The sequence below is a fragment of the Musca vetustissima genome, unplaced genomic scaffold, assembly GCF_032173495.1.
Source record: "Musca vetustissima isolate MV318-11 ecotype Yass unplaced genomic scaffold, APGP_CSIRO_Mvet_v1 utg2113, whole genome shotgun sequence".
NCBI lineage: Eukaryota > Metazoa > Arthropoda > Insecta > Diptera > Muscidae > Musca > Musca vetustissima.
Window position 1 is genome coordinate 177,367 of NW_026882469.1, and position 26,660 is coordinate 204,026.

Genomic DNA, 26,660 nt, shown 5'->3' on the forward strand with positions numbered 1-26,660 from the left:
TGCAACGTTCAACCATTAAACATTGTTCTGGTTTTCAAGTGCGGCGCTCCAGTTCCTTTAATGCCTAGTCAATTGTACTAAATATTAATGCTGGCTGGTTGGCCCAGAAATCCGAAATGCATGTTAAGGAAAAAAACGAACACACGCCGCCGCCTGATCTGCCTTCCCTCTTGTTCTATTTGCCATGAACAAATAATTTACATACAATTAATAAATCTATGAAAGACAACACAAAACGCTGCCAACAATCGATAACCGACTGTGTTTACTGTGACTAATCGAGAATATTTTTTAATAAATTTCCGTTCATTTTTTAAGTTTTGCAAAAAAATATTTCCCTAAATATTTTCCAAAAACAACTACACTCTCAAAAAAAAAACATTTGTCATAAATTGCTGCCGCGGCTGAAGAAATAACGAAACCATTTAACTTAACGAAAAATACGAATAACGAAAAGACAGAACACCAGTCTATTTTGTTGTTTTTTTAAATAAAACCCGCACACATATGTACAACATTCGCTGTGTAAAATAAGGGTTGCCATTTAGTTGTTATTAGGCGCGGGGTTAAATTTCACAACAGTTTCTCTCTCTTGAGAGAGTAATTAGAGTTGCGCTATTTTTAATAGCGTACTTTTTGTCCTCGTGCATGAACGAAAACATTACAAATAGGGGCTGTTTCATAAAACAATTTCACAAGTTGGAGTAACATTTGCCGAGGACGACCAGGACGAGGATAGGGATAAATTTGTTGTCTGTTTACGGTGGATGTGTGTGAGCTGTGCGGTTAGTGTTATTCTAAAAGGGATGATCCTTATATGATAACATTGAAGGTATTTTGGTATACTATTTGGATCGAAAACAAAAATAAATATATAGATCAAATCGAGGGTCTATTATAGGGCAACGCTTTCATAATATAGCTTATACGTTGACCATTCTAACATGGTGAAGAAATATTCTGTTATGGTCCGGTCGCAGATCTCTTTGAAATTTGTACAATATTCCGTATCTGGTACTCTGATTACAACTATATAGATTTATCTTGCGAAAATTCATGCAATTCAAAATGATATGAATATAATTTTGAATTGCACCAAATGACGCCATAAAGTATTAGATATTGGAAATAATTCGATCATTTTTGTACTGAAATTACCACAATATTAATCTATAAGCAATTTGTTTATAAAACGTGCTCACAATCTTTAAAATATTAAATTATTTTACCAAAGCTTGACCATGTGGAAAGATGGAGTATATTGGTATACTACCTTTGGTATATCTTAAACCAAGGGTCACGTAACTGTCTTAATGGTGAAATCCAACATTTTGATTTCATAGAATTCGTATTTGATGAAAGTTTATTAATTAAAATTAATCAATTCATTTTTAATGTTCCTTTAATAAACATATTTATTATTTTTGTTTTTTTCAGAAAGCTCAACATTGAAAAAAATAACTCATTTTTTTGTCTTTTTAATTGAATGCCGTACAATAAAAGGAAATCGGATAGAGTGGAAAGAAAACTAAGACAACAAATATTAACAAAAACATAAATCCTATTCCATATCTGCTCGCAACGGCAGCACCATGAATAATCAAATGAATACCACGGTTCGAAAAATACATAATCTGCTCTCAAGCGGAGCAGTGACAGTGACTGGTCCAAATCAGCCACGAATTTTAAAGCAGAAAATTGTTGGCTCTGGTGCCGGTACAACCGTTGTCTCTTCGGGCTTAAACAATAGTCTCCAACAGCAACAACAAATTGTTACATCTAGTAATCGCTGCTATGTATGCGATGATGCCTTGGGCGCCAATCAGGCTCAACACCCCCTAACCGATATGCAGACAACGCATACATCAACAAAATTTCCCAATAAAATTGGTCAATTGGTCGGCGATGCATTTATGGTCATTGTTAGCGTTGAAGATGTCGTCTGTTCGCGGTGTACCAATCTTATCAATTATTTGGATCGCCTGGAGAACGATGTGGAACGTGTGAAGACAAATCTAATGAATTTATTGCACAAGAAATATGGTCTAAATGATGATAGTGGCGGTGGAGCTGGGAACACCGTTACCGGTGGTGGTTCAACGGTGACAGTAGGTGGCACGCCAAATAATATTGCCGCCCAACAGACACCACCACCAAATAAATTGCAAAAATTGAATAGTGGGGCTGCAGGTAAGTCTCACGAATACTCATTGTCGTTAATGATTGAAAGGGGTAACTTAATTTTTGTCTCTGCTCTTTACAGTTAGTGCCGTACAACAAATGAAAATCTCCACACCCTCACCCACATCCATACAACAACATTCGGCTGGCACACAAACTCTACAACGCAAAACCACCAAAATATACAAGTGCTTGTCTTGCGAATACAAAACCTCAGATATGCGACTCTTCAACACCCATTACGAGACATGCAAACATCAGAATTTCCAATGCAAAAACTGCAAAAAGATCTTCCCCAATTTCGGCGCCATGAAACAGCACATGGTGCGTGAGCACAACACCCCCATGGACAACACTTGTGCCGTATGCCACATTAACTTCGTGAGTGAGACGGCTCTGCGAAAGCACATGGAAATTAATCACAGCACCAATGTTGTGGTTACAAGTACAACAACACTGCCAGTGTCACAGGTGGCTGCTGCACCAGCTGCAGATTCCATAACGGCAGCTGTAAATGCGGCCAGTGGTGGTACAACGACCGCTCTATACACCTGTAATCACTGTCAATTCAAGTCCACAGATAAGGTACTGTTCGATGAGCACATGCGCAAGCACATGGCCGGCATAAAATCCAAACCCTTCAAGTGTCGTCTGTGTGCTCAACGCTTTGAGACACGGGAGGCAGCCACTACTCACGCCAAACAACATCAAGGAAATGTTTTCAAGTGTGGCACATGTTCAATGTCCTTCCCCAAGCGTGACATGTTGGTGAAACACTTCGAGGAACATCAGCACCAGCAACACCAACAACAGCAGGTTCAAGTGCAACAGCAGCAACAAATGATAAGCATTAAACAACAACCGACCCAATCACAGAACTTGTTGACCACGCAGAAATTGTTGCAAGAAACAATTGATGAAGCCCTCAGTGACAGCACAACACCCGTCACCACATCCGCAGCCAGCGATGTCACCGCAAATGCCGCAAACAACATACGCTTCTTCTCGTGCCACATTTGCTCGTTAACATTCATCCAAGAGAACTACTACAACCAGCACATGGAGACGCATAGGCGTGGTGATTCATCGAGTGGCATCCACAAAAAATCCTCATCTGGTGGAAATAATCTATCTACCCTCAATGCTGCTGCTCTTCTCAGCGAAGCTGCCCAGCAAGAACACAATGAAATGTCACATCATAGCCAAGATTTGAATATTCACCACCAACAGCAACAGATTTCCTCCATGCCTGGTGGCGGTGGAGGTGCCACCATTTCGGAGGCAGACATTGAAAGCATTTTTGAGAAAATGCATTCGGACAAGGGTGACAACGGTGGCAATGTTACCACCACAGCATCAGGTTCAGGATCAGGCGATCAAGTCGTAATAACCTCCCAGGCAGGCAGTGGAGGTGGTATCACCTTCAACATTACATTGCCTGGACAGGAGTCAGCAGCTGTTACCACAAGTGTGGAAGATCAATTGAAAAATACCCCCACTACAACCACAGCACCAGTATCCGTGAGCATAGATATGCCAATGTTGGACCAACCAGATGAGACAACACATTCGGCAGGCACGCCCACAGGTACATCTGATCACCTCAAAGACACTGACGGCGATAGCAACAAACCGCCAACGGCAAGTGGGCCAGTTAGTATGCCTAGCTTAGATGATGACAATGAAGAGCCTCCAGCAAATCCACCAGCCACCACAGCGGCCACAGAAACAACGACAACAACTACTACGTCGTCTAGTGAGGGCCACGAAGATTCTTCCAAATTAAATGAAACTGCAAAACAAAATACCGATGACACAACAAAACCCGCCACGGAAGGTGAAGACCATAAGGGAGAATCCGAGCCCAATGCCGTTTCCGCTGCTGGTGGTTCAGATGAGAATACATCAGTCAGTGGAGAACAACAAACATCCACAGAAACACCAACAACGGCGACAGCGGAAGATTCACAAGAATCTACAGCTGCTGCAACATCAGCAACAGCTAGTGTTGGAGATGAACATCATGCGGAGCAACAACAGGCTGATACTACATCCGCATCAGCTGCAGAAGAAGCCGCTTCTGCTGCTGAGCAGCAGCAACAACATCAGCAGCAGGCACATGAACAACAACTGGCCGCTGAAGCAGCAGCTGCTGCTGCCGCCGAAGGGGCTGGCGGTGAACAGCATGTTGCAATGGAATTGGATGAGGCATCTATGCAAGCTCAAGTCGATGGTGGACAAATTAAATTTATCCTTAACGAAAGTGGTCAATTGTTACAACTCGATAATCACATTATTACCGATGCTGATGGTAATCAAATTTTGGTTCAGGATCCAGAACAAATTCAACAACTCTTACAATCGGTTGGTGTTTTACAATCTGGCGAAGGTCTCGATGGTGAAACATTGCAAATGATGACCGATGGCAATGGACAAATGGTCTTGGTACAGGGCGAAAATAATGAAACCCAGTTAATAGATGCCTCTCTGCTCAATTCCGAAGGCCAATTGGTTATTCAACAATCACAGGATGGTGAGGGTGGAGCGCATGTCATTGGCGAGGATGGTACACGTATACCCGTGTCCGTATCCTATACCGAAGATGGTCAACCCATTGTACAAGTACAGCAACAAGTTTTAGAAGCTGCCAGTGCGGGTAGTGAGGCTGGTATGGAAAAAGACGCCGCTGAAGGTATGAGCAAAACATTTTTTATAGACTGATTCATGTTTTTTGTTTTCGATATTTATGGAAATATTTGTTTTTTTCTTTTTAGCTGAAACAGCGGGAAATTCAGACAAAATAGCTATAGGAACGGATTAGGAATGGCTAATGTAAAAACAATATAAGAAGAAGAACGAGCATAATTGTAGTATGCGCCCAAAATTGTTAAATATAAATACATCTATATCTGATACGGTTAAATATATCAGTTGAATTCAGGTAAGTCTTAACGATTGTTGAATATGTATATATAGTCCTGAAATAATATCACGATTGGGCGCAAAAGATCCAAAATTAGAGACGAATTAAGTATGAAAAGAATTCTGTAAAGGATCTCTGTTTATAATTTTATTAGCGGATGAAGTTGGAAAGTGTAACTAAAACGTTTTCGATGATTACGTCATTTTAGACTCAATAATTATACACACTTGTTGGTGACCTAAACTTCTTTCGTGTTTCATATGTACTCGGCCAAAGAATGTAATTTAAACAAATTATAATTTAATGTATATGACAGCCAGATATTATTCTGAATAGCGTTGAATACATTTTTAGTTATTTTAGAATAAATTCGTTTAACGGATTTCGTGTTAATCGGACTTGACATCATTTTGGACTCATGTCGGTATCCTATGTACAATTTGCTGACAAAACACTTTTTTGATATTCGTAGAAAAAACTTAGAAAATCGATTATATAATTACATTTTACAAAATTTTTAATTTTTGTCCTTCTCTTTTTTTAGGATTCATTGAAATGTTCGTTGGAGTTTGAGCCTTATTATGTATTGGTGGCACAACCCATATCCATATTTTTTTTGGAATATCATACAATGATGATGAATAGATGCGTGTGCGTACGCCTTGCCTCAAATTCCATACAAATGCAAACAAAACAACAACAAAAACAAAGCGTCAGCGATCACGATTATCTATTGATTTAGGTTTTTATAGTCATTTAAGTTGTAAAATATGCTTAAAAAATATCTTATATATTTTTTTTAATAATTTAAAAACTTTATTTTTTTAAACTAATGTTTTTAATGTGCATTAGTAAGTCTAGCTAAAGAAGATGAAGAAGAAATAAGTAAAGAAAACAAGTCAGATAGACGATAATATATGACACCTAAGAATAGATCCCACAATTTATTTTGAAACATACAAAACAAATTTTCAATAACAAGAACAACCATAATGTCTTTGTATTAAAATGCAAGAAACATTTGGACAAGATATAAAAAACAAACATTTGAAACAGTATGTAAAACTAGTAACATAAATTTCTTTCATATCACCCACCCATAAATGCAACAACATTGCAAATATGTTTTTGTTTTTCCTATTCTTTACAAAATGAAGAATTTGTAAAGAGCGGAAAACAGGAAAATACTTTTTTAATTAATTTCCCCTGTCGTCGTTAGTAACTTAGGATAAGTATAACATCCTCTTCCCCCATCAAACAAAAAAATCACAACTTCTCTTTTAAAGGAATATAAATAAACAAATGTAATTTTAAAATAAAGTTCTTTACATTAAAAACAAAATAAAAAAACATATTTGTTTATTTTTCATTCTACGCAAAATGCAAATTATTTTGAAATAAAAATCGAAATAAAGAGTAAATGTAGACAAACACAAAAACCAATTTACAATTAAACAAAATAGGAAATCTATTGGAAAACTAATAAAAAACATGATGTTGTTTTTAATTTTATTCATTTTGCTGATGCCCTGTATTTATATTGATAGCCTAGGTTATAACTTTTTTGTTCTCCCTTCATGAGTTATAACTTTTAATAAATTAGCATGTTTAATACTTTTTTTTCGTTTCGATAAACAACAACTCCAGAAAAAATTCAAAATTATTACAAAAATTGTATAAAAATAGGTCACAGGCTTTAGAATAAAAAACGTTTTAATTTTTATTAAATTAAACAATTCGATGCGTTATTATGGAAATGCGCATGTTTTGAACGAAATAATGAATTTTAATTTTTTATTAATAAAATACAACAACATAAAACAAATAAAATATAAAAATAAAAAATAAAACAGACACACACTTGATAGTTACGAAGTAATGGTACAGAAATGTAAGGATTTAAGTATAATTCAAAATAAAATGAGACATACAAAAATCAATGTATAAAATGAAAATAAATGCAACAAAAATAAGAAAGTTTTTAATTTTAATCAGGTAAGGAAATATATGAAATATAGATTTTGGAAGAATATTTTTTTCCAAATGTTTGGAAAAAAATATTCTTGGTATCACCTGCAGTCTTCGAGGAAGAGTTATTAAAAAATCCAAAAGGGCTAGTCATCCATTGAACCTGCTTCGTCCTAAACATATAAAATTTGAGCTAATTTATTGCTTATTGCATTATTGCGTCTTATGAGATTTTGAAAACAGAATTTCCTAAATGTACGTCTTATTAATTGTATGAAAATTTGCTGTTTCGGGTCTTGAAAAAAATGTTCTTTAAAAAATCCATGCCTGTTTTGGTCCTTGAAAACATATTCTTTAAATAATCCTCGCCTGTTTTGGTCCTTGAAAATTATTCATTAAACAATCCATGCCTGTTTTGGTTCATGAAAAAAATGTTCTTTAAAAAATGCACGCCAGTTTTGGTCCTCGAAACAATCTTCTTTAAAAAATTTACTCCTGTTTTGGTCCTTGAAAAAATGTTCTTAAAAAATCCACGTCTATTTCGGTACATTAAAAAATCCACGCCTGTGTTGGTCCTTGAAAAAATGTTCTTTAAAAAATGCACGCCTGTTTTGGTCCTCGAAACAATCTTCTTTAAAAAATTTACTCCTGTTTTGATCCTTGAAAAAATGTTCTTAAAAAAATCCATGTCTGTTTTGGTACTTTAAAAAATCCACGCCTGTGTTGGTCCTTGAAAAAATGTTCTTTAAAAAATCCACGCCTGTTTTGGTCCTTGAAAAAATGTTCTTTAAAAAATTAACGCATGTTTTGGTCCTTGAAAAAAATGTTCTTTAAAAAACCTACGTCTGTTTTGGTCCTAGAAAATATATTCATTAAAAATCCATGCCTGTTTTGGTCCTTGAAAAAATGTTCTTTAAAAAATGCACTCCTGCTTTGGTCCTCGAAACAATGTTCTTTAAAAAATGCACTCCTGTTTTGGTGCTTGAAAAAATGTTCTTTAAAAAATCCATGTCTGTTTTGGTACTTTAAAAAAATCCACGCCTGTTTTGGTCCTTGAAAATATATTCTTTAAAAAAATCCTCTCCTGTTTTGGTCCGTGAAAAAAATGTTCTTTAAAAAATTAACGCCTGTTTTGGCCCTTGAAAAAAATGTTCTTTAAAAAATTCACGTCTGTTTTGGTACTTTAAAAAATTCACGCCTGTTTTGGTCCTTGAAAAAATGTTCTTTAAAAAATTAACGCCTGTTTTGGTCCTTGAAAAAATATTCTTTAAAAAATGAACGCCTGTTTTGGTCCTTGAAAAAATGTTCTTTTAAATATTAGCGCCTGTTTTGGTCCTTGAAAAAAATGTTCTTTAAAAAATCTACGTCTGTTTTGGTCCTTGAAAAAATTTTCATTAAAAATCCACGCCTGTTTTGGTCCTTAAAAATAATTCAGTTAAAAATCCACACCCGTTATATTCATTGAAAAAACATTGTTCCACGACTCTTAATAGATTGAAAAAAAATATTCGGATTCGTTGCTGAGACAAAAAATATATTTTTAAAAATTCCATGCTTCTCAAATTCCCATCGCTATTTTCCCTTCTCTTTGTAGTGATTTTCATCTTACTTTCAGCATCCAGATGAGAGACCATTAATTACAATTGTATTGTAGAATATCAACAACAACAATACGAAATCAATTGATGATAACATTGTTCATGACATTTCTTATCACTATTGACTATTCAGTCGCTTCTCCCCCTGAGAGCCCAGCTGATTTCTTTTTATTCGTGTTGTTTTTGGTTGGTGGGATGTTTCCAACCAATACGAAAGGAAATTGAAAAAAAAAAAACAAATCCAAAGACAAAATCAAAATCAAATGATCTGAAACTGGAAAAAATACCATCTACACTTAGTTATAATCTATAGGTTCAAGTGTTTACACCGCATCGTTGAGAACCACAAAAAAAGTAATTCCAGAAATAGAAAAAGAAGAAAAATAAAAATGATAAGAACCCTAGTGACAAAACATATTTCCAAAAGCACCCCTTCCGCTTGGTCCAGCGTAAGATGCTATGCTGCGGCCCCAGCTGGTGGTAAAGTTGAACGTACTGCTCTGTACGATTTCCATGTTAAGAATGGTGGCAAAATTGTAAATTTCGGCGGCTACTCACTGCCGGTACAGTATTCCGATCAAGGTATTGCCGCCTCACATTTGCATACCCGGAAATTTGCTTCGATCTTTGATGTCTCGCACATGTTGCAAACCTATATACGTGGCAAAGATGCCATCGAGTGTATGGAATCGGTGTGTACTGCCGATATCCGTGGGACCGCTAATGGTAGTGGTTCATTGACCGTTTTCACCAATGATCAGGGCTGTATTTTGGATGATTTAATTGTCAATAGGGTTCAGGAGGATGTACTCTATGTTGTGTCCAATGCTGCCATGAAATCTCAAGACATTGCCATAATGGAAGCGGCTGTCAATAAATTTAAGGCCCAAGGTAAAGATGTTGCCATTGAATTTTTAACGTCAGCCGACCAATCATTGATTGCGGTACAGGGCCCCACAGCTGTGGCGGCTTTGACGGCTGTAACCAAATTGGATTTGAGTAAATTGTATTTCATGAATACCGTGGTAACGGAAGTGGCTGGTGTGGAAAATTGTCGCATAACACGTTGTGGATATACCGGTGAAGATGGTGTTGAAATATCCATACCTTCCACCCATGTCGAACAGGTCACAGAGGCCCTTTTGCAACAAACAAAACAACAAGTAAAAATGGCTGGTTTGGGAGCACGTGATTCATTGCGTCTGGAGGCTGGCCTTTGCCTCTATGGCAGTGACATTGATAACAAAACAACCCCCATAGAAGCGGCTCTTGCCTGGTTGGTAGCCAAACGGCGAAGGGCGGAAGAAAATTTCCCCGGTGCCCAAATTGTCAATAAACAACTGAAGGAGGGTGTACAACGTCGCCGCGTGGGTTTGACAATGGATGCGTCTGCCAAACCACCACCAGCCCGTGCCGGTGTCGAAATCTACAAGGACTCCCAGAAGGTTGGCCACATTACCAGCGGTTGTCCAAGTCCCTCGTTGAATATTAACATTGCCATGGGATATATTCAAGAAGAATTCAAGAAACCTGGCTCTGCTGTTCAATTGAAGATCCGTGATCGTTTCTACAATGCCGAAGTGGCGAAAATGCCATTCGTCAAGACTAATTATTATGTAAAACCAAAACAATGAAGCTTGTTAAGAAGCGATTAGCGTTCGAAATAAAAAGAAAAAACAATAACAATTATTTTAATGTCTGCCATATTTTTAGAAAAAAAAAACAACAACAACTACTACTTCTAAAAATAATTTGTCTCGCCTGCGAGAGTTTTAAATGTTTGTATTTATTGATAAGAAGAATATTATTATGTCTCAATGGAATTTTTAATAAAATCTAAAAGTAATTTAAAAATAATACCGTTGAATGTTGAATGCCTCCAATAAATATAAATTATTTTTTTACAAAGATCCTGACTTATAGGCATTTTTTATTATATAAAAATACTCCGTAATGTTTTTACAAAATTATTATCTTGTAAAAATATAGTAAAAATCCAAGATTATTTTAGACTTCATAAAAATAATTTTTAATATATCCAGAATTATGGTAGGCTTCAAAAAAATACGATACCCTACACAACTACGACGGAGTTCTAACTTTCCGCGGATGTTTATTTCGAGCCTGGGCAATATTTCGTGACATTTGCACCCTCTTGCCCGATTAGAGGTCAACAGCACCTCTTCCATACACTGACATATTTTCCGAATATTTCTAATATTCAGTACAGCCCTTCTAATTACTTGTCCAGATTGCCTTCACCACTTTGGGTATATTGTGCATATGTATCCTAACAATTGCATGTCTATGTTCCATCTTTCTCCAACCTATCCTAACATTAATTTCATTAGAGCAGTTTTAGAGCCATCTGCGTAACATGGGGAAAATTTATGGAAAACGATTTATAACAAAATTGATACACGCTATTTGGTACGCCGCGTTGTTAAAAATATAATCTATATGTGGGAGCTATATTTAAATCTGAACCGATTTTCATGAAAATTAACACACATCTTTCTAGACTTAATTCAGTACGCTATGCCGAATTTTATGCAAATCGAAGGATACAAAGGGACCTTGGTGCACCATTTACATAAAATCGGACGAAAATATATATGGGAGCTATATCTTAATCTGAACCGATTTCTACGAAATTTAACACACATCGTTTTAGACTTAATTCAGCACGCTATGCGAAATTTCGTGCAAATCAAATGATATATAGGGACGTTGGTGCATCATTTACATAAAATCGGACGAACATATATATGGGAGCTATATCGAAATCTTAAACGATTTTCCCGAAACTCGCCACTCATCATTCTACACTCAATTTAGTACGCTAAGCCAAATTTTGTGCAAATCGAAGCACTATTACCTAAAATCGGACGTAATTATATATATGCACTATTTACCTAAAATCGGACGTAATTATATATTGGAGCTATATCTAAATCTCAACCGATTTTCACCAAATTTAACACACATCGTTCTAGACTTAATTCAGCATGCTATGCGAAATTTCGTGCAAATCGAAGTATATATAGAGACCATTTACCTTAAATCGGACGAAAATATATATGGGAGCTATATCCAAATCTGAACCGATTTTCAGGAAACTTAGCACACATTATTCTAGACCTAATTCATGACGCTGTGCTAAATTTCGTGCAAATCGAAGCATATAAAGGGACTTTGGTAAACCATTTACCTAAAATCGGACGAAAATATATATGAGAGCTATATCCCAATCTGAACCGATTTTCACAAAATCTAACACTCATCGTTCTATACTTAATTCAGTACGCTATGCCAAATTTCGTGCAAATCGAAGTATATATAGAGACCATTTACCTTAAATCGGACGAAAATATATATGGGAGCTATATCCAAATCTGAACCGATTTTCAGGAAACTTAGCACACATCATTCTAGACCTAATTCATTTTGTTTTAGCAAAATATTCATTACGCTATGCCAAATTTCGTGCAAATCGAAAGATATATAGGGACTTTGGTACACCATGTTAAATCGGACGAACATATATTTGGGAGCTATATCAAAATCTGAACCGATTTTCAGGAAACTTGACAGACATCGCTCTAGACCTAATTCAGCACGCTATGCGAAATTTCGTACAAATCGAAAAATACAAAGGGACTTTGGAGCACTATTTACCTAAAATATATATGAGAGCTATATCTAAATCTCAACCGATTTTCAGAAAACTTGACACACATCATTCTAAACCTAATTCATTACGCTGTAAAAAATTTCGTGCAAATCAAAAGATATATACGGACTTTGGTACACCATTTACCTTAAATCGGAGGAAAATATATATGGGAGCTATATCCAAATCTGAACCGATTTCCTGGAAACTTGACACACATCATTCTAGACCTAATTCATTACGTTGTACCAAATATCGTGCAAATCGAATGATATATAGGGACCGTTTAAATTAAATCGGACGAATATATATATGAGAGCTATATCTAAATCTGAACCGATTTTTTCCAATTTTAATAGGGTTCGTCCTTGGGCCAAATAAGTGACCTATGCCAAATTTAATCCAATTGGGATTATAAATGCGACCTGTATTTTGTTTAGAATTTAACATTGACAGACAGATGGACGGACGGAAATGCATAAATCGACTCAGAAAGTGATTCTATGCATATTCTCGAAAGAAACCATGTGTCTATCTCGTTTCCTTTTGCCTGTTACAAATATATGCATATGCAGGGTATAACAATTCCCAAAAAAGAATTTAAACAAAAATCACAATTATAACGAATTTGAAAACAAAGAACGGTCATGATTTTTTAGCACATTTTTTTAAATTGTAATTTCACTAAGCATATTTCAATTTCACAAGATTCTTTGTTTTAAAAAAAGGTAATAAATGTCTTCATTATGGGGTAATCCCGCAATCCTTGCCATCGCAATAGGCAGGCATTATCAATTATCAAGCAAATATAAAATACGATGTTAATTGTCCGTTAATTGCGTCTAATTAATTTTATGGCCAATTACTTGTGATTTGTGTTGATGTCCAACGGTGGCTGGCGAAAGCCAAAAATAATTACAAATTTTACAACTTGTTTCGAAATTTGACAGGTGTTGAAATAAAAATTATATGTATAATGCAACGATTATCTTTATGAATTATGGTCGGTAATTGTGAAATTTGCAAATAAAAAGAAATTTATTTATTATTTATTCTTTTTTATATTTGATTAATAACAAAATTGACGTTAACTTTGTCATTTATGCATTTTGATTTTTTTTGGGATGAAAACGCGTGACAATATACATATTTAATGTGATGCAAATAAATGGTTTAATGTCTTCACATCAGAATATTTAGAGTTGATTTAGGGAAATACGTCCTTCCATAGAGAAATCCAAATTTTTCTAAAATATTTGCCTAACTTCTCAGTTAGAATTGTTCTGCTGGAAATTGTTCTGAAACCAGTCTGGACACTCTTAAAACATGTTAATTTACCTCATGTATAGGAGCTCTAATTCATTGAGAACATTTTATTTACTGCAATTCACATATAATTTCTAATATTTTATTTAGTTAGGTACTTTTTTTTAGTTAGTTGGGTACTTTCTACCTCACCGATTTCAAAATGCCCCTGCAACTAATCTTCAAAATTTTCTAGTCTAGAACAAAAAAAAAAAAAATTCCTACTTAGCCGGTTTTTAAACTTCAAACATTTGTTTGTGGATTTTAAAATTAAAGTTGAATAAGAAATCAAGAATTTGTTTCCGATGAGGAATTGCTCTTCGTTTTTTTGGTTCTGGTATTCGCAATAACAACAACAATAAAAATGTGTATGTGACCAAATCAAGGATTTAATTAAAACCAGTAAGGAAAGTAGTAAAGTCGGACGGGGCCGACTATATGATACCCTTCACTACTATGGGTATATTAAACAGGACTATTGACATGAAATTGGATGAAATAAAATATGTGATATTTATTTAAATGTGAGTCTACCTAGATCTATCCATAAATTATGTAAATCGATTTCAAACAAATATAAATAGGTCATCCGTTGGGCTATGTCTGTACTTCTAGAAAACGCACGAAACATTATATGGGAGCTATATCTAAATCAGGACCGATTTTCATAAACCTTGGCAATAACGTACTTCTAGGCTCAATTAAGTACGTTATGCCAAATTTCCTGCAAATCGGAGGATGTATAGGGACTTTGGGGCACCATTTACATGAAATCGGACGAAACTATATATGGGAGCTATATCTAAATCTGGACGGATTTTCTTGAATCTTGGCAGACATCACTCTAGGCTTAATTCAGTACGTTATGCCACTAATTTAGTACGTTATGCGACTTTGGTGCACCATTTACATGAAATCGGACGAAACTATATATAGGAGCTATATCTAAATCTGGACCGATTTCCACGAAACTTGGCAGGCATCATTCAAGGCTCAATTCAGTACGTTATGCCAAATTTCGTGCAAATCGAAAGATATATAGCGACTTTGGAGCACTATTTACATGAAATCGGACGAAACTATATATGGGAGCTATACCTAAATCAGGACCGATTTTCATGAAACTTGGCAGACATCATTCTAGGCTCAATTAAGTACGTTATGCCAAATTTCCTGCAAATCGAAGGATATCTAGGGACCTTGGGGCACCATTTACATGAAATTGGACGAAACTATATATGGGAGCTATGTATATCTAAATCTGGACCGATTTTCACGAAACTTGGCAGACATCATTCTAGACCTAAATGATTACGCTGTACCAAATTTCGTGCAAATCGAAGGATATCTAGGGACTTTGGGGCACCATTTACATGAAATCGGACGAAACTATATATGGGAGTTATATCTAAATCTGGACCGATTTTCACGAAACTTGGCAGACATCATTCTAGACCTAAATGATTAGGCTGCACCAAATTTCGTACAAATCGAAGGATATCTAGGGACTTTGGGGCACCATTTACATGAAATCGGACGAAACTATATATGGGAGTTATATCTAAAGTACCGATTTTCACGAAACTTGGCAGACATCATTCTAGACCTAAATGATTAGGCTGCACCAAATTTCGTACAAATGAAGGATATTTAGGGACTTTGGGGCACCATTTACATGAAATCGGACGAAACTATATATGGGAGCTATATCTAAAAATTTTCACGAAACTTGGCAGACATCATTCTAGACCTAAATGATTAGGCTGTACCAAATTTCGTGCAAATCGAAAGATATATAGGGACCGTTTACATTAAATCGGTTAAATATATATATGGGAGCTATATCTAAATCTGAACCGATTTTTCCCAATTTCAATAGGGTTCGTCCTTGGGCCGAATAAGTGACCTATGCCAAATTTCATCCAATTCGGATCATAAATGCGACCTGTACTTTGTTTACAATTTAACATGGACAGACGGACGGTCGGACGGACATGCATAAATCGACTTAGAAAGTGTTCTCAAAAGGAACCATGTGTCTATCTCGTTTCCTTTTGCCTGTTACAAACATATGCACAAAGACATAATACCCTGTACCACAGTGTGGTGAAGGGTATAAAAATACTGGATTCATAACAGTTATTTGATTTGCTTCTTGATACGATCATTTGTCTTCAAATCAGGTTGCGACGGCACGACGTAGCCAACATTTGCATAAATTGTTTCAATCGGCAATGCGGCGGATCTTTTCGACACCAGAAGATACTGTATCACATTTTTCATCGTGGAACTGGTTGCTGTAGAATTTAATGAAAGCTAGTTATGTTGAAGTCTTAGATTTTGTTAAATATTTTTTTCTAGGGCTTTAGGGCATGGATTTGTTTAAATATTATATTAAGGTCTTGAAAGTTTGAATTTTTTATAAAAATGTTTTTAAGGACCACCTAGAGGCGGAGATTTTTTAAATTATTTTTTCCAAGGACCTCATAGAGGAGTGTTATTTTAAAATTAAATTTTTTCAAGGACCACACATATATGTGGATTTTTATACCCTATACAATTATGTTGTCAGGGTATTATAGCTTTAAGAACACCGATCGTCATATCTCGACTAGCTGAGTCGATCTAGACATGTGTGTCAGTCCGTCTGTCCATTATAATTTGTAAGCTCGATACAGGCCACAGTTATGGACCAATCTTCACGAAATTTTGCTTGTAGGATGGGTTTGACTCAATGAAGACCCCTAAGATCGGTTAATATTTAGGGGATGAAATGGACCAAATACTTAATTTTTGTAGGCTTTTCTGGTCGCTCCAAAGGCCGCAATTTTTGGCCCAAACATCTCGAATTTTTACATGGAGAAAGGTATCGGGCCAAAGAATAAGCATGCCTTTTTGATAAAGTTCATTCAATATTTAGGGAGTCAAATGGACCCTGATTTTTGTGTGAAAACTGTCAAAATTTGTATTCTATAGCGTATATATTTAATCCTGAAGGACGTAGAGCTGAGAAGTTGATAAAATATCCAAGAGGAGTGGTTGGCCTTTAAATTGATACCAAATATATTGTCGTATGTACTCGGATGTGGGAGTTACACCTAAATATTTACAGGCGATTACGTATTCAGATCTTATTTTATAAACCATTAACACACTAGAGGGCGGAAATATTTGGCACAGCGTAATGAATTAGATGTAGAATGATTTGTGTTAAATTTTCTGAAAATCGGTTCAGATTTAAATATAGCTCCCATATATATTTTCGTCCGATTTAATGTAAATGGTGCACCAAAGTCCCTATATATCTTTCGATTTCCACGAAATTTGGTACAGCCTAATGAATTAGTTGTAAAATGATGTGTGTTAAGTTTCCTGAAAATCGGTTCAGATTTAAATATAGCTCCCATACATATTTTTTCCGATTTTATGTAAATGGTCCACCAAAGTCCATATATATCTTTCGATATGCACGAAATTTGGCACAGCGTAATGAATTAGGTCTAGAATGATGTGTGTTAAGTTTCGTGAAAATCGAAATGATGTGTGTTAAGTTTCTTGAAAATCGGTTCCGATTTAGATTATAGCTCTATATATATTTCGTCCTATTTAATGTAAATGGTGCACCAAAGTCCGAATATTTGGCATGAATTTACTCTAGAATGATGTGTGCTAAGTTTCGTGAAGATCCGTTCAGATTTAGATATAGCTCGCGTATATATTTTCGTCCGGTTTTACATAAATGGTGCACCAAACTCCTAATGTTTGTCTGAATAACACGAAATCGTATCAAATTGAGACTTAAATGACGTTATTGGGTTTTGTTTAAATTGGTGCAGATGCAACCATAGCTTCCATATGTATTTCGAACGGGTAACTGAAATTAAATTTTTAACAGTGCGGCGTACCAAATAGTATGTATCAATTTTGGTATAAATCTTTGTCCATAAATTTGTCCCATGGTATGCAGACGACTCAAAATCTGCTCGAATGAAATTAAATTCATCATAGGTTGCAGAAAGACATGAGTATGTTCCTTCGAGGGAACATTGGGAACACCCAAAGTGGAGAAGGGTATCATATAGTCGGCCGAGTCCGATTTTACTACTTTCCTTACTGGTTTTTATATAAAGCTGTGGAATTTTTAAATATTTGTTAAGAGTCTGAAGGTTTGGATTTTTAAAATATTTTTTGAAGAAAGGCGTGGATTTTTTATATTTTCAAGGTTCTGAAAACAGAAGATTTTTTTTTAATGTTTGTAGAATGTTTGAATCTATATTTTCAAGGACCAGCAGTTTGGGAAAGAGAAAATTTTTAATTATTTTCTTGAAACTCTATATTTATATGTATGATTTTTCTAAAGACCATAACCATACAATCAGCCCGCCTTGTATAATTTCCTTATATATATATTATATATTAAAAACTCATAATTATCCTTTTTTATTTTTTAAATATTTTATTCATAAAAACAATATAAGAAACACAAAAAATAAAAAAAAACATATTTCTATAATAAGAAAATAAAATAAACTAATAGTTCACCGGGTGCTGGGCAGTGATTTAAATCGATTAAATCAACTTCGGGAATTGAAATCCTTTGGGTATGCGATTTATTGATATACTAAATAAAGGCTTAAAAAATTAAGCTATACATCCGATTACACAATTCAAATACATATTTACGTATACTATTCAGTATAAAAAATTAAAAAAAGCTAATTACAAAAAATATATAATTTTATAATGCTGAATTTGTATTTTTTTTTAAATCTCATATTTGTTTGCATTGGCAGGTAAAGATATTTCAGCGATTTTAATGAATTGGAATTAAAAATATATATATTAATAATTAATACAAAATGAAAAGTTAAATTTTAACATTTTGCTATTTTTTAATTCCATTCATATTTAACATTCGACAATGACGATGATGATGATCTCTCTCTCTCTCAGCTAATGACGATGATAAATCACAGTTTACGTGATTCCTCTTCATTCACCTGCGGATGTGTGCGTATATACTCCAATGCTCTGTCGATATATTCCGGCCTCATTGGTATATGATCACCGGTCGGATGATAGCCATCACTATCTGCCACATAGGTCCATGTTATGGGCAAACCCTCAGGGGAGACATATTGTATGGCACCCACTGCCCCGTTGGCATTTCCGGCACCCTTGATCGTAATCCCATTCGATGTTTGAAAGTCGAATTTGTAGTCACCGTCCTTGTTGGGCGCCTTATTGTTATAGTAAATCGTGTATGCATTGCGATCCAGGGCTGTGGTTGCACTATAAACGCTGGCGCAGAATAATACAATAAATAAGGGAATAACCAGAGAAACCTGAAATGAGGTAATCAAATTTATTAACGATAATTAATAAAAAAAAAACAAAAAGAAATCGGCAATAAAATAGACGACACATGCATTCGTTATTTGAAAAAAAAAACATTTTTTTTGTTTTTTTTGCAAATATAAATGTTAGCAATTTTGTTTGTTCGTTTGTTGTTATTATTATTTATTGCTGCATTCTGTCGATGCATAATTCAAGTGTATTGACATTCAACTAATATGGGAACTTGTCGTGTGTCATAATATTAATTTTCAGCTTGCTGACTGTTCCAGATTTTTTTGAAGTAATGATATCGGCCTTAGATCATTATTGCGGAAAAAGTTCGGAGATTATAGTTATGAATTTACTGTTAATGTACATCATTACAACCTGATATTATACACAGAAAAAAAAAATTAAAGAAGATTTTCATAATTTCATATTGAATATGTTCCTCGCGTACAATACAAGTAAAAATTCTTTTAAAAAATTCGTATAAGCCACTATTTTTTCAAAAAATGTATTTTTATTTTTTTAGCTCTACATTACCACTATTTGCTCAAATTTGTTCCTCTCTCTCTCTCTTGACAAAAACAAATGTATTCCTGCCAGGAAAAAAACACCATAAAATTTTAATGAATATTTTCATTATTTCATATTGAATATGTTCCTCGCGTATTATACAATTAAAATTCTTTTAATAAAAATTCATATAAGCCACTATTTTTTCAAAAAATGTTAACATTTCATTAATATCAAAACTATTTTCATACTTCGCTCTACTTTACCACTATTTGCTATCATTTCTTCCACCTCTCCCTCTCTCTTCACAAAAACAAATGTATTCCTCCCAGGTAAAAAAAACCACCACAATTTATTGTTTGTTTTGTAGAGGTCCGCTGGTGGTTGTTAGTTTTGCAAACGTTTGTTTCTCTCTTGTTTACAACCGCGGACTCTCCACTCACTCGATTGTGGCTAGATTTGCATTCCATTGTTTCTTTATTTCAAATATTGGTGTTATAAAATTCGCATATGTATTTTCCAAATTATTTCGAAGTAAATGCTAAATAGATTATAGGAAATAAGTTTTGATTCATCCGAAACATTAACATTGTATAGGAATGTTATAATGAGGCAAAACCAGAGATGTATGTTAGTAAGAAGAATCGAGACAAGACAACACGTGAAAACATAAACTCGAAATGACAAATAGTTTCTGTGACACAAGAAACGGCACCAGGGTTATCGTTGTGCGACCAAAGTCGCAATTTGCAACTTTTTTGATGCCCTGTAACTCAGTTTGCAACTTTTTAAGCTTTGTGCGACTTCTTTGGTATTTTTAATGTTGAATTTTTTAGTGTATTAACTCAAAATAATTTGGATTTTGACCGCCACCGGCATTAAACACAGTTCCAAAGTTGCTCTCTCTCTCTCTCTCTCTGACAAGAAACCTGTATTTAAAGTTTTATGAACTGCATTTATGAAATGCTGAAATCCGATCATTGGCAACAGTTTCTTAATTTTAATGCATATTTTCATAAATTCATTCATTGTAAAAATTCTTATAACTCATTTTTCAATAAAAGTAAACATTTCATTAATATCTTTACCACTATTTGCTCTCATTTTGTCCTCTCTTTTTTTTGACAAAAATAATATTTTTTTCTGTGTAACATGATAATATTTTAGAGAGGTCTGACTTTTTCCCTATTTTCGATGATGATTTAGATTTGAAATTTACAAATTTGGTATAGGTCTATTACAAGGAGTGGACCGATTATCCCCATCTTCAAATACCCCAAAGCCTTGTTCAAAATATTAGATTGAGCAAAGTCAGGTTCAAATTGGTTATATTGGAATATTAATTTTTCAGCAAAATTTTTATAACTTTTTTCTTTTTTTGAGACATTTTTGCCAATTTTCGATATATTTTAATATTGAGTATTCACTACATCTATTGCGAAAAAATTGCTCATAATCGAGATTTTGGCCCACTGGAAATATCTATTCCAGCGGCAGTTGTGTAGGACATTATGTGATCGGCCCTGTCCGACTATATTGCTTCACTCACTGGTTTTTATTTTGTTTTTATACTCTTCACCACACTGTGGTACAGGGTATTATGACTTTGTGCATATGTTTGTAACAGGCAAAAGGAATCGAGATAGACCCATGGTTCCTTTTTAGAATATACATAGAATCACTTTCTGAATCGATTTATGCATGTCCGTCCGTCCGTCTGTCTGTCGATGTTAAATTGTAAACAAAATACAGGTCGCATTTATGATCCGAATTGGATGAAATTTGGCATAGCTCATTTGTTTGGCCCAAGGACGAACCCTATTGAAATTGGGAAAAAGTGGTTCAGATTTATGTATATAGCTCCCATATCTATTTTCGTCCGATTTTAGGTAAATGTTGCACCAAAGGTACTATATATCTTTCGATTTCTACGAATTTTGGCGTAGCGTACTGAATTGAGTCTGGAATGATGTGTGCTAAGTTTCGTGAAAATCGGTTCAGATTTAGATATAGCTCTCATATATATTTTCGTTCGATTTAATGTAAACGGTCTCTATATATCATTCGATTTGCACGAAATTTGGTACAGCGTAATGAATTAGGTCTAGAATGATGTGTGTCAAGTTTCCTGAAAATCGGTTCAGATTTGGATATAGCTCCCAAATATATGTTCGTCCGATTTAAGGTAAATGGTGTACCAATGTCCCTATATATCATTCGATTTGCACGAAATTTGGCACAGCGTAATGAATTAGGTCTAGGATGATGTGTGTCAAGTTTCCTGAAAATCGGTTCAGATTTGGATATAGCTCCCAAATATATGTTCGTCCGATTTAAGGTAAATGGTGTACCAATGTCCCTATATATCATTCGATTTGCACGAAATTTGGCACAGAGTAATGAATTAGGTCTAGAATGATGTGTGCTAAGTTTCCTGAATATCGGTTCAGATTTGAATATAGCTCCCATATATATTTTTGTTCGATTTTCGGTAAATAGTGCACCAAAGTCCCTTTATATGCTTCGATTCGAACAAAATTTGGCTTAGTGTACTAAATTGAGTCTAGAATGATGAGTGGTGAGTTTCGGGAAAATCGGTCGAGATTTCGATATATCTCCAATATATATGTTCGTCCGATTTTATGTAAATGATGCACCAACGTCCCTATATATCATTCGATTTGCACGAAATTTGGCACAGGGTACTGAATTAAACCTAGATGTGATGTGTGCTAAGTTTCATGAAAATCGGTTCAGATTTAGATATAGCTCCCATATATAGTTTTGTACGTTTTAACATAAATGGTGCATCAAAGTCTCTATGTATTTTTCGATTTGCTCGAAATTTTGCATAGCATACTGAATTAAGAGTAGAATGATGTGTGTTTCGTGAAATCGGTTCAGATTTATATATAGCTGTCATTTTCGTCCAATTTTAGGTAAATTGCGCTTCAAACTCCTAATGTTTGTCCGATTGACACGAAAGTGCGGCATATAGCGTGTATTAAGTTTGCTATAAATCCATTTAAATAAGTTTGTCCCATTGTACGCAAACGACTCTAATTCTGCCTGAATGAAATGAAATTTAGCATAGGCTTCAGAAAATATATATGGATTGATGTTAATCGGTTCACATATAGATAAAGATCACATATTTAAGTTCGTTCAATTTCAATGTTCCTTCAACGTCTATTAGAATATACATATATGTAGAAAATATACCAAAGTGGTGAAGGTCATCATATAGTCGGCCCAGTTCGATATTACTACTTTCCTTACTGTTTTTTTTATTTTGTTGTTGATTTTTCCAAATATTTTTTTCTTTTCCTTTTTATTATAGCATAAATATTTTTTTATTATTATTTGCAATCATTTGCTTTAAAAAATCCATTTTTAAATGTGTTTATTAACAATTTATATTGACACAAATGCATGTAAATATATGGATGTGTGTTAAACATTTGGATATGGTCATTTGACATGATTTACTTTTAAGGAATATTTATTTTTTATTGTTTCATCTTTTTTTGTCACAAACACACACACACAGTTGCACCAACCTTGAAATACTGACGATACACCAATCTGTTAATCATTTTGATAATTGAAGTTAATTAAATTTTTTTATTTGGCTACGTGTCTTCGCTGAAATTTCTTTTCTTTTTTTTCTTTCAATTTCAATATTTCACGTTTGTCCAGTAGGTGGTGGCTGGCCGACTGGCTGGTTGGCAAGAAATTAAAAAAAAAAACTGAATTGAAATATATATTTCGCGCCAAATTGCCTCAAAACGCTATTTTTATCCGCGCTCTGTACACACCGAACCTTCGTTGATAACTGCAATGGGGAATATTTGAAACTGTTTTGTCGGTTAGATTTGAAAATTTATATTATTTATAAAATTTGCATATGAAACCAATTTTAGCCTTGCTGCTTGGAGTCATACACACAAATTCTATGTGTTTGAATAAAACGAATGAGAGGTATAAGAGTTTTTCTATATAAGAGATGGATGGTGTGAGGGCGAATTGCTACAATGTTTATCAACTGAATTCATTTTTGCAAGTGAATGCATGGTTCATATTTTTAAAGAAAGTCCGTCTATGTTTGTTTGTTGTGTGGGAGATTAAAAGAAATATTGTCAGCTTTTTGAAAAATATGCCACAAAATATTCATAATTCAAATGAAAGGTGTGAAGACATCACTTCTTATTGAATTTTGTTTCAAACTAAATGGATTGCTATATAAAAACTGCAACATAAATATATTCGATTTGGACCAGCTACCGAATATAGACACTATCCAAATTAAAATTTAAAATACAAATAATAGAGAAGTCTACCTTGAGATATGTTTTCGCTTGGCATTTCCGTATTTTCAATATAATTCAAAATGCATATAAATCTTTGGTTTTAAGATTGTATCTAAACTTGAAATTATATTTTATGACTTGGATTCGACCAAAAACGTCATCCACTCCATAAAGGCGTCATCCACTCCACAAAGATATTTTAAAGAAGACTTTTTTCATGGGCTACAATAGGCGTGGATTTTTATAAAGAAGAATATTTTTTCAAGGCCTACAATAGGCGTGGATTTTTTAAAGAAGAATATTTTTTCAAGGGCTACAATAGGCGTGGATTTTTTAAAGAAGAATATTTTTTCAATTGCTAAAATAGGCGTGGATTTTTATAAAGAAGAATATTTTTTTAAGGGCTACAATAGCCGTGGATTTTTTAAAGAAGAATATCAAGGTAGGCCTGAAAAATATTTTTTTAAAGCTTAAAAATATTTTTTGGAGGGCCTAAAATAAAGACCTAATTTTGGAATATTGAATATTCATTTTATAGCCTATGAATACAATGAAACTGAATCATCAATCTGTCTGTGAGTTTTACGTAATAACATTTTTTCGTTTGTTCTAATTTCTTCCGCACAGATATTATTTTCAAAAATTTAATTTTGTCATATTATCAAAATTATCATTTAAATGACAATATTAAGAAAGTATACGAAAGAACTGGAATTGAAGAAATGTTAAATTTGCAAAACTGCACGCTTAATATTTATACCCTTCACCACACTGGGGTACAGGGGAGATAGACACATGCTTCCTTTTGAGAATATGCATAGAATCACTTTCTGAGTCGATTTACGCATGTCGGTCTGTCCGTCTGTTCGTCTGTCCATGTTAAATTGTAAACAAAGTACAGGTCGCATTTATTATCCGAATTGGATGAAATTTGACATAGGTTACTTATTTGGCCCAAACACGAACCCTATTGAAATTGAGAAAAATCGGTTCAGATTTAGATATAGCTCCTATATATATTTTCGTCCGATTTAATGTTAATGGTGTACCAAAGTCCCTATATATCTTTCGATTTGCACGAAATTTGGCACAGCCTACTGACTTAGGTCTAGAATGATGTGTGTTAAGATTCCTGAAAATCGGTCCAGATTTAGATATAGCTCCCATATATAGTTTCATCCGATTTAATGTAAATGGTATACCAAAGTCCCTATATATATTTCGATTTGTACGAAATTTGGCATAGCGTAATGAATTAGGTCTAGACTGATGTGTTTCAAGTTTCCTGAAAATTGGTCCAGATTTAGATATAGCTCTTATATATATTTTTCGTCCGATTTAATGTAAATGTTGCACCAATTTCCCTATATATCATTAGATTTACACGAAATTTGGCATAGCGTAATAAATTAGGTCTAGACTGATGTGTGTCAAGTTTCCTGAAAATCGGTCCACATTTAGATATAGCTCCCATATATATTTTCGTCCGATTTAATGTAAATGGTGCACCAGTGTCCCTATATACCTCTCGATTTGCACGAAATTTGGCATAGCGTAATAAATTAGGTCTAGACTGATGTGTGCCAAGTTTCCTGAAAAACGGTCCAGATTTAGATATAGCTCCCATATACAGTTTCGTCCAATTTTATGTAAATGGTGCACCAAAGTCCCTATATATCTTTCGATTTGCACGAAATTTGGCACAGCGTACTGAAATGAGTCTAGAAAGACACGTGTTCAATTTCGAGAAAATCGGTTCAGATTTGGATATAGCTCCCATATATAGTTTCGTCCGATTTAAGGTAAATGGTGCACCAAAGTCCTTATATATCCTTCGATTTCCAAAGAAATTTGGCATTGCGCACAGAATTGTGTCTTAAATTTCATGAAAATCGGTTCAGATTTAGATACAGCTCCCATATATATTATCGTCCGATTTAAGGTTAATGGTACACCAAAGTCCTTATATGCCCTTCGATTTGCAACAAAATTTGGCATAGGGTACTAAATTAAGTGTAGAATGACGTATGTTAAATTTCGTGAAAATTGGTTCAGCTTTAGATATAGCTCCCATATATAGTTTTGTCCGATTTAAGGTTAATTGAGCACCAAAGTACCTATATATCTTTCGATTTGCACCAAATTTGTCATAGCGTACTAAATTAAGTCTAGAGTGATGGGTGTTAAATTCCGTGAAAATCGGTTCAGATTTACATATAGCTTTCATATATATTTTCGTCCGATTTTAGGTAAATAGTGCACCAAAGTCCCTATATACCCTTCGATTTGAACGAAATTTGGCATAGTGCAATGAATTGAGTCTAGAATGATGAGTGGTAAGTTTCGGGAAAATCGGTTCCGATTTAGGTATAGCTATCATATATATTTCCTCCGATTTTTTGTAAATGATGCACCAAAGTCCCTATATTCTCGATTTGCACGAAATTTTTCACATCGTATAAAATTGAGACTTGAATGACGTTATTGCGTTTTGTAGAAATTGGTGTATATGCAGCCATAGCTTCCATATGGATTTCGAACGGGTGTCTGATTGAAATTAATATAAATTTTGCTATAAATGGTTTTCCATAAATTTGTCTCATGGTACGCAGGCGACTATAAATCTGTTCCTTCGAGGGAACATTGACATGCTATTGTAAGGATACATATGCACAATATACCCAAAGTGGTGAAGGGTATTATATAGTTGGCCCAGTCCGACTTTACTATTTTTATACCCTACACAACTATGTTGTCAGGGTATTATAGCTTTGTGCAGCCCCAAATGTTTGTAACGCCGCGAAATATTGGTCCTAGACCCACCTTTAAGTATACCGATCGTCATA

General features: G+C 34.5%; 3 protein-coding genes across 3 annotated transcripts; 2 read left to right on the plus strand and 1 right to left on the minus strand.

Annotated features, from left to right (window-relative positions):
• The first annotated feature begins 1,591 nt into the window (after positions 1-1,591).
• On the plus strand, positions 1,592-5,677 carry LOC133328915 (mucin-22). The gene is made up of 3 exons (XM_061537425.1): positions 1,592-2,232; positions 2,264-4,873; positions 5,649-5,677. The coding sequence occupies exons 1-3, from the start codon at positions 1,593-1,595 to the stop codon at positions 5,675-5,677; spliced, it is 3,279 nt and encodes a 1,092-aa protein (XP_061393409.1). The 5' UTR covers position 1,592.
• A 3,436-nt stretch (positions 5,678-9,113) lies between these two features.
• On the plus strand, positions 9,114-10,304 carry LOC133328907 (aminomethyltransferase, mitochondrial). The gene has a single exon (XM_061537417.1). It carries the CDS (start codon positions 9,312-9,314, stop codon positions 10,302-10,304), a length of 993 nt encoding a protein of 330 aa, XP_061393401.1. The 5' UTR covers positions 9,114-9,311.
• Positions 10,305-18,618: 8,314 nt separating this feature from the next.
• Positions 18,619-23,100, minus strand: LOC133328916 (pupal cuticle protein Edg-78E). Its single transcript, XM_061537426.1, has 2 exons — positions 23,065-23,100; positions 18,619-18,993 (listed from the first exon to the last, which is right to left on the minus strand). The coding sequence occupies exons 1-2, from the start codon at positions 23,098-23,100 to the stop codon at positions 18,619-18,621; spliced, it is 411 nt and encodes a 136-aa protein (XP_061393410.1).
• Positions 23,101-26,660: the final 3,560 nt, after the last annotated feature.

Coding starts and splice junctions, on each gene's coding strand:
- LOC133328915 (XM_061537425.1), top strand. CDS start 1,593: ATGAATAATCAAATGAATACCACGGTTCGAAAAATACATAATCTGCTC. Junction 2,233..2,263: donor GTCGTTAATGATTGAAAGGG/GTAACTTAATTT, acceptor TGCTCTTTACAG/TTAGTGCCGTACAACAAATG. Junction 4,874..5,648: donor GGAAAAAGACGCCGCTGAAG/GTATGAGCAAAA, acceptor CTCTTTTTTTAG/GATTCATTGAAATGTTCGTT.
- LOC133328916 (XM_061537426.1), bottom strand. CDS start 23,100: ATGATTAACAGATTGGTGTATCGTCAGTATTTCAAG. Junction 18,994..23,064: donor TGTATCGTCAGTATTTCAAG/GTTGGTGCAACT, acceptor ACCTCATTTCAG/GTTTCTCTGGTTATTCCCTT.
- LOC133328907 (XM_061537417.1), top strand. CDS start 9,312: ATGTTGCAAACCTATATACGTGGCAAAGATGCCATCGAGTGTATGGAA.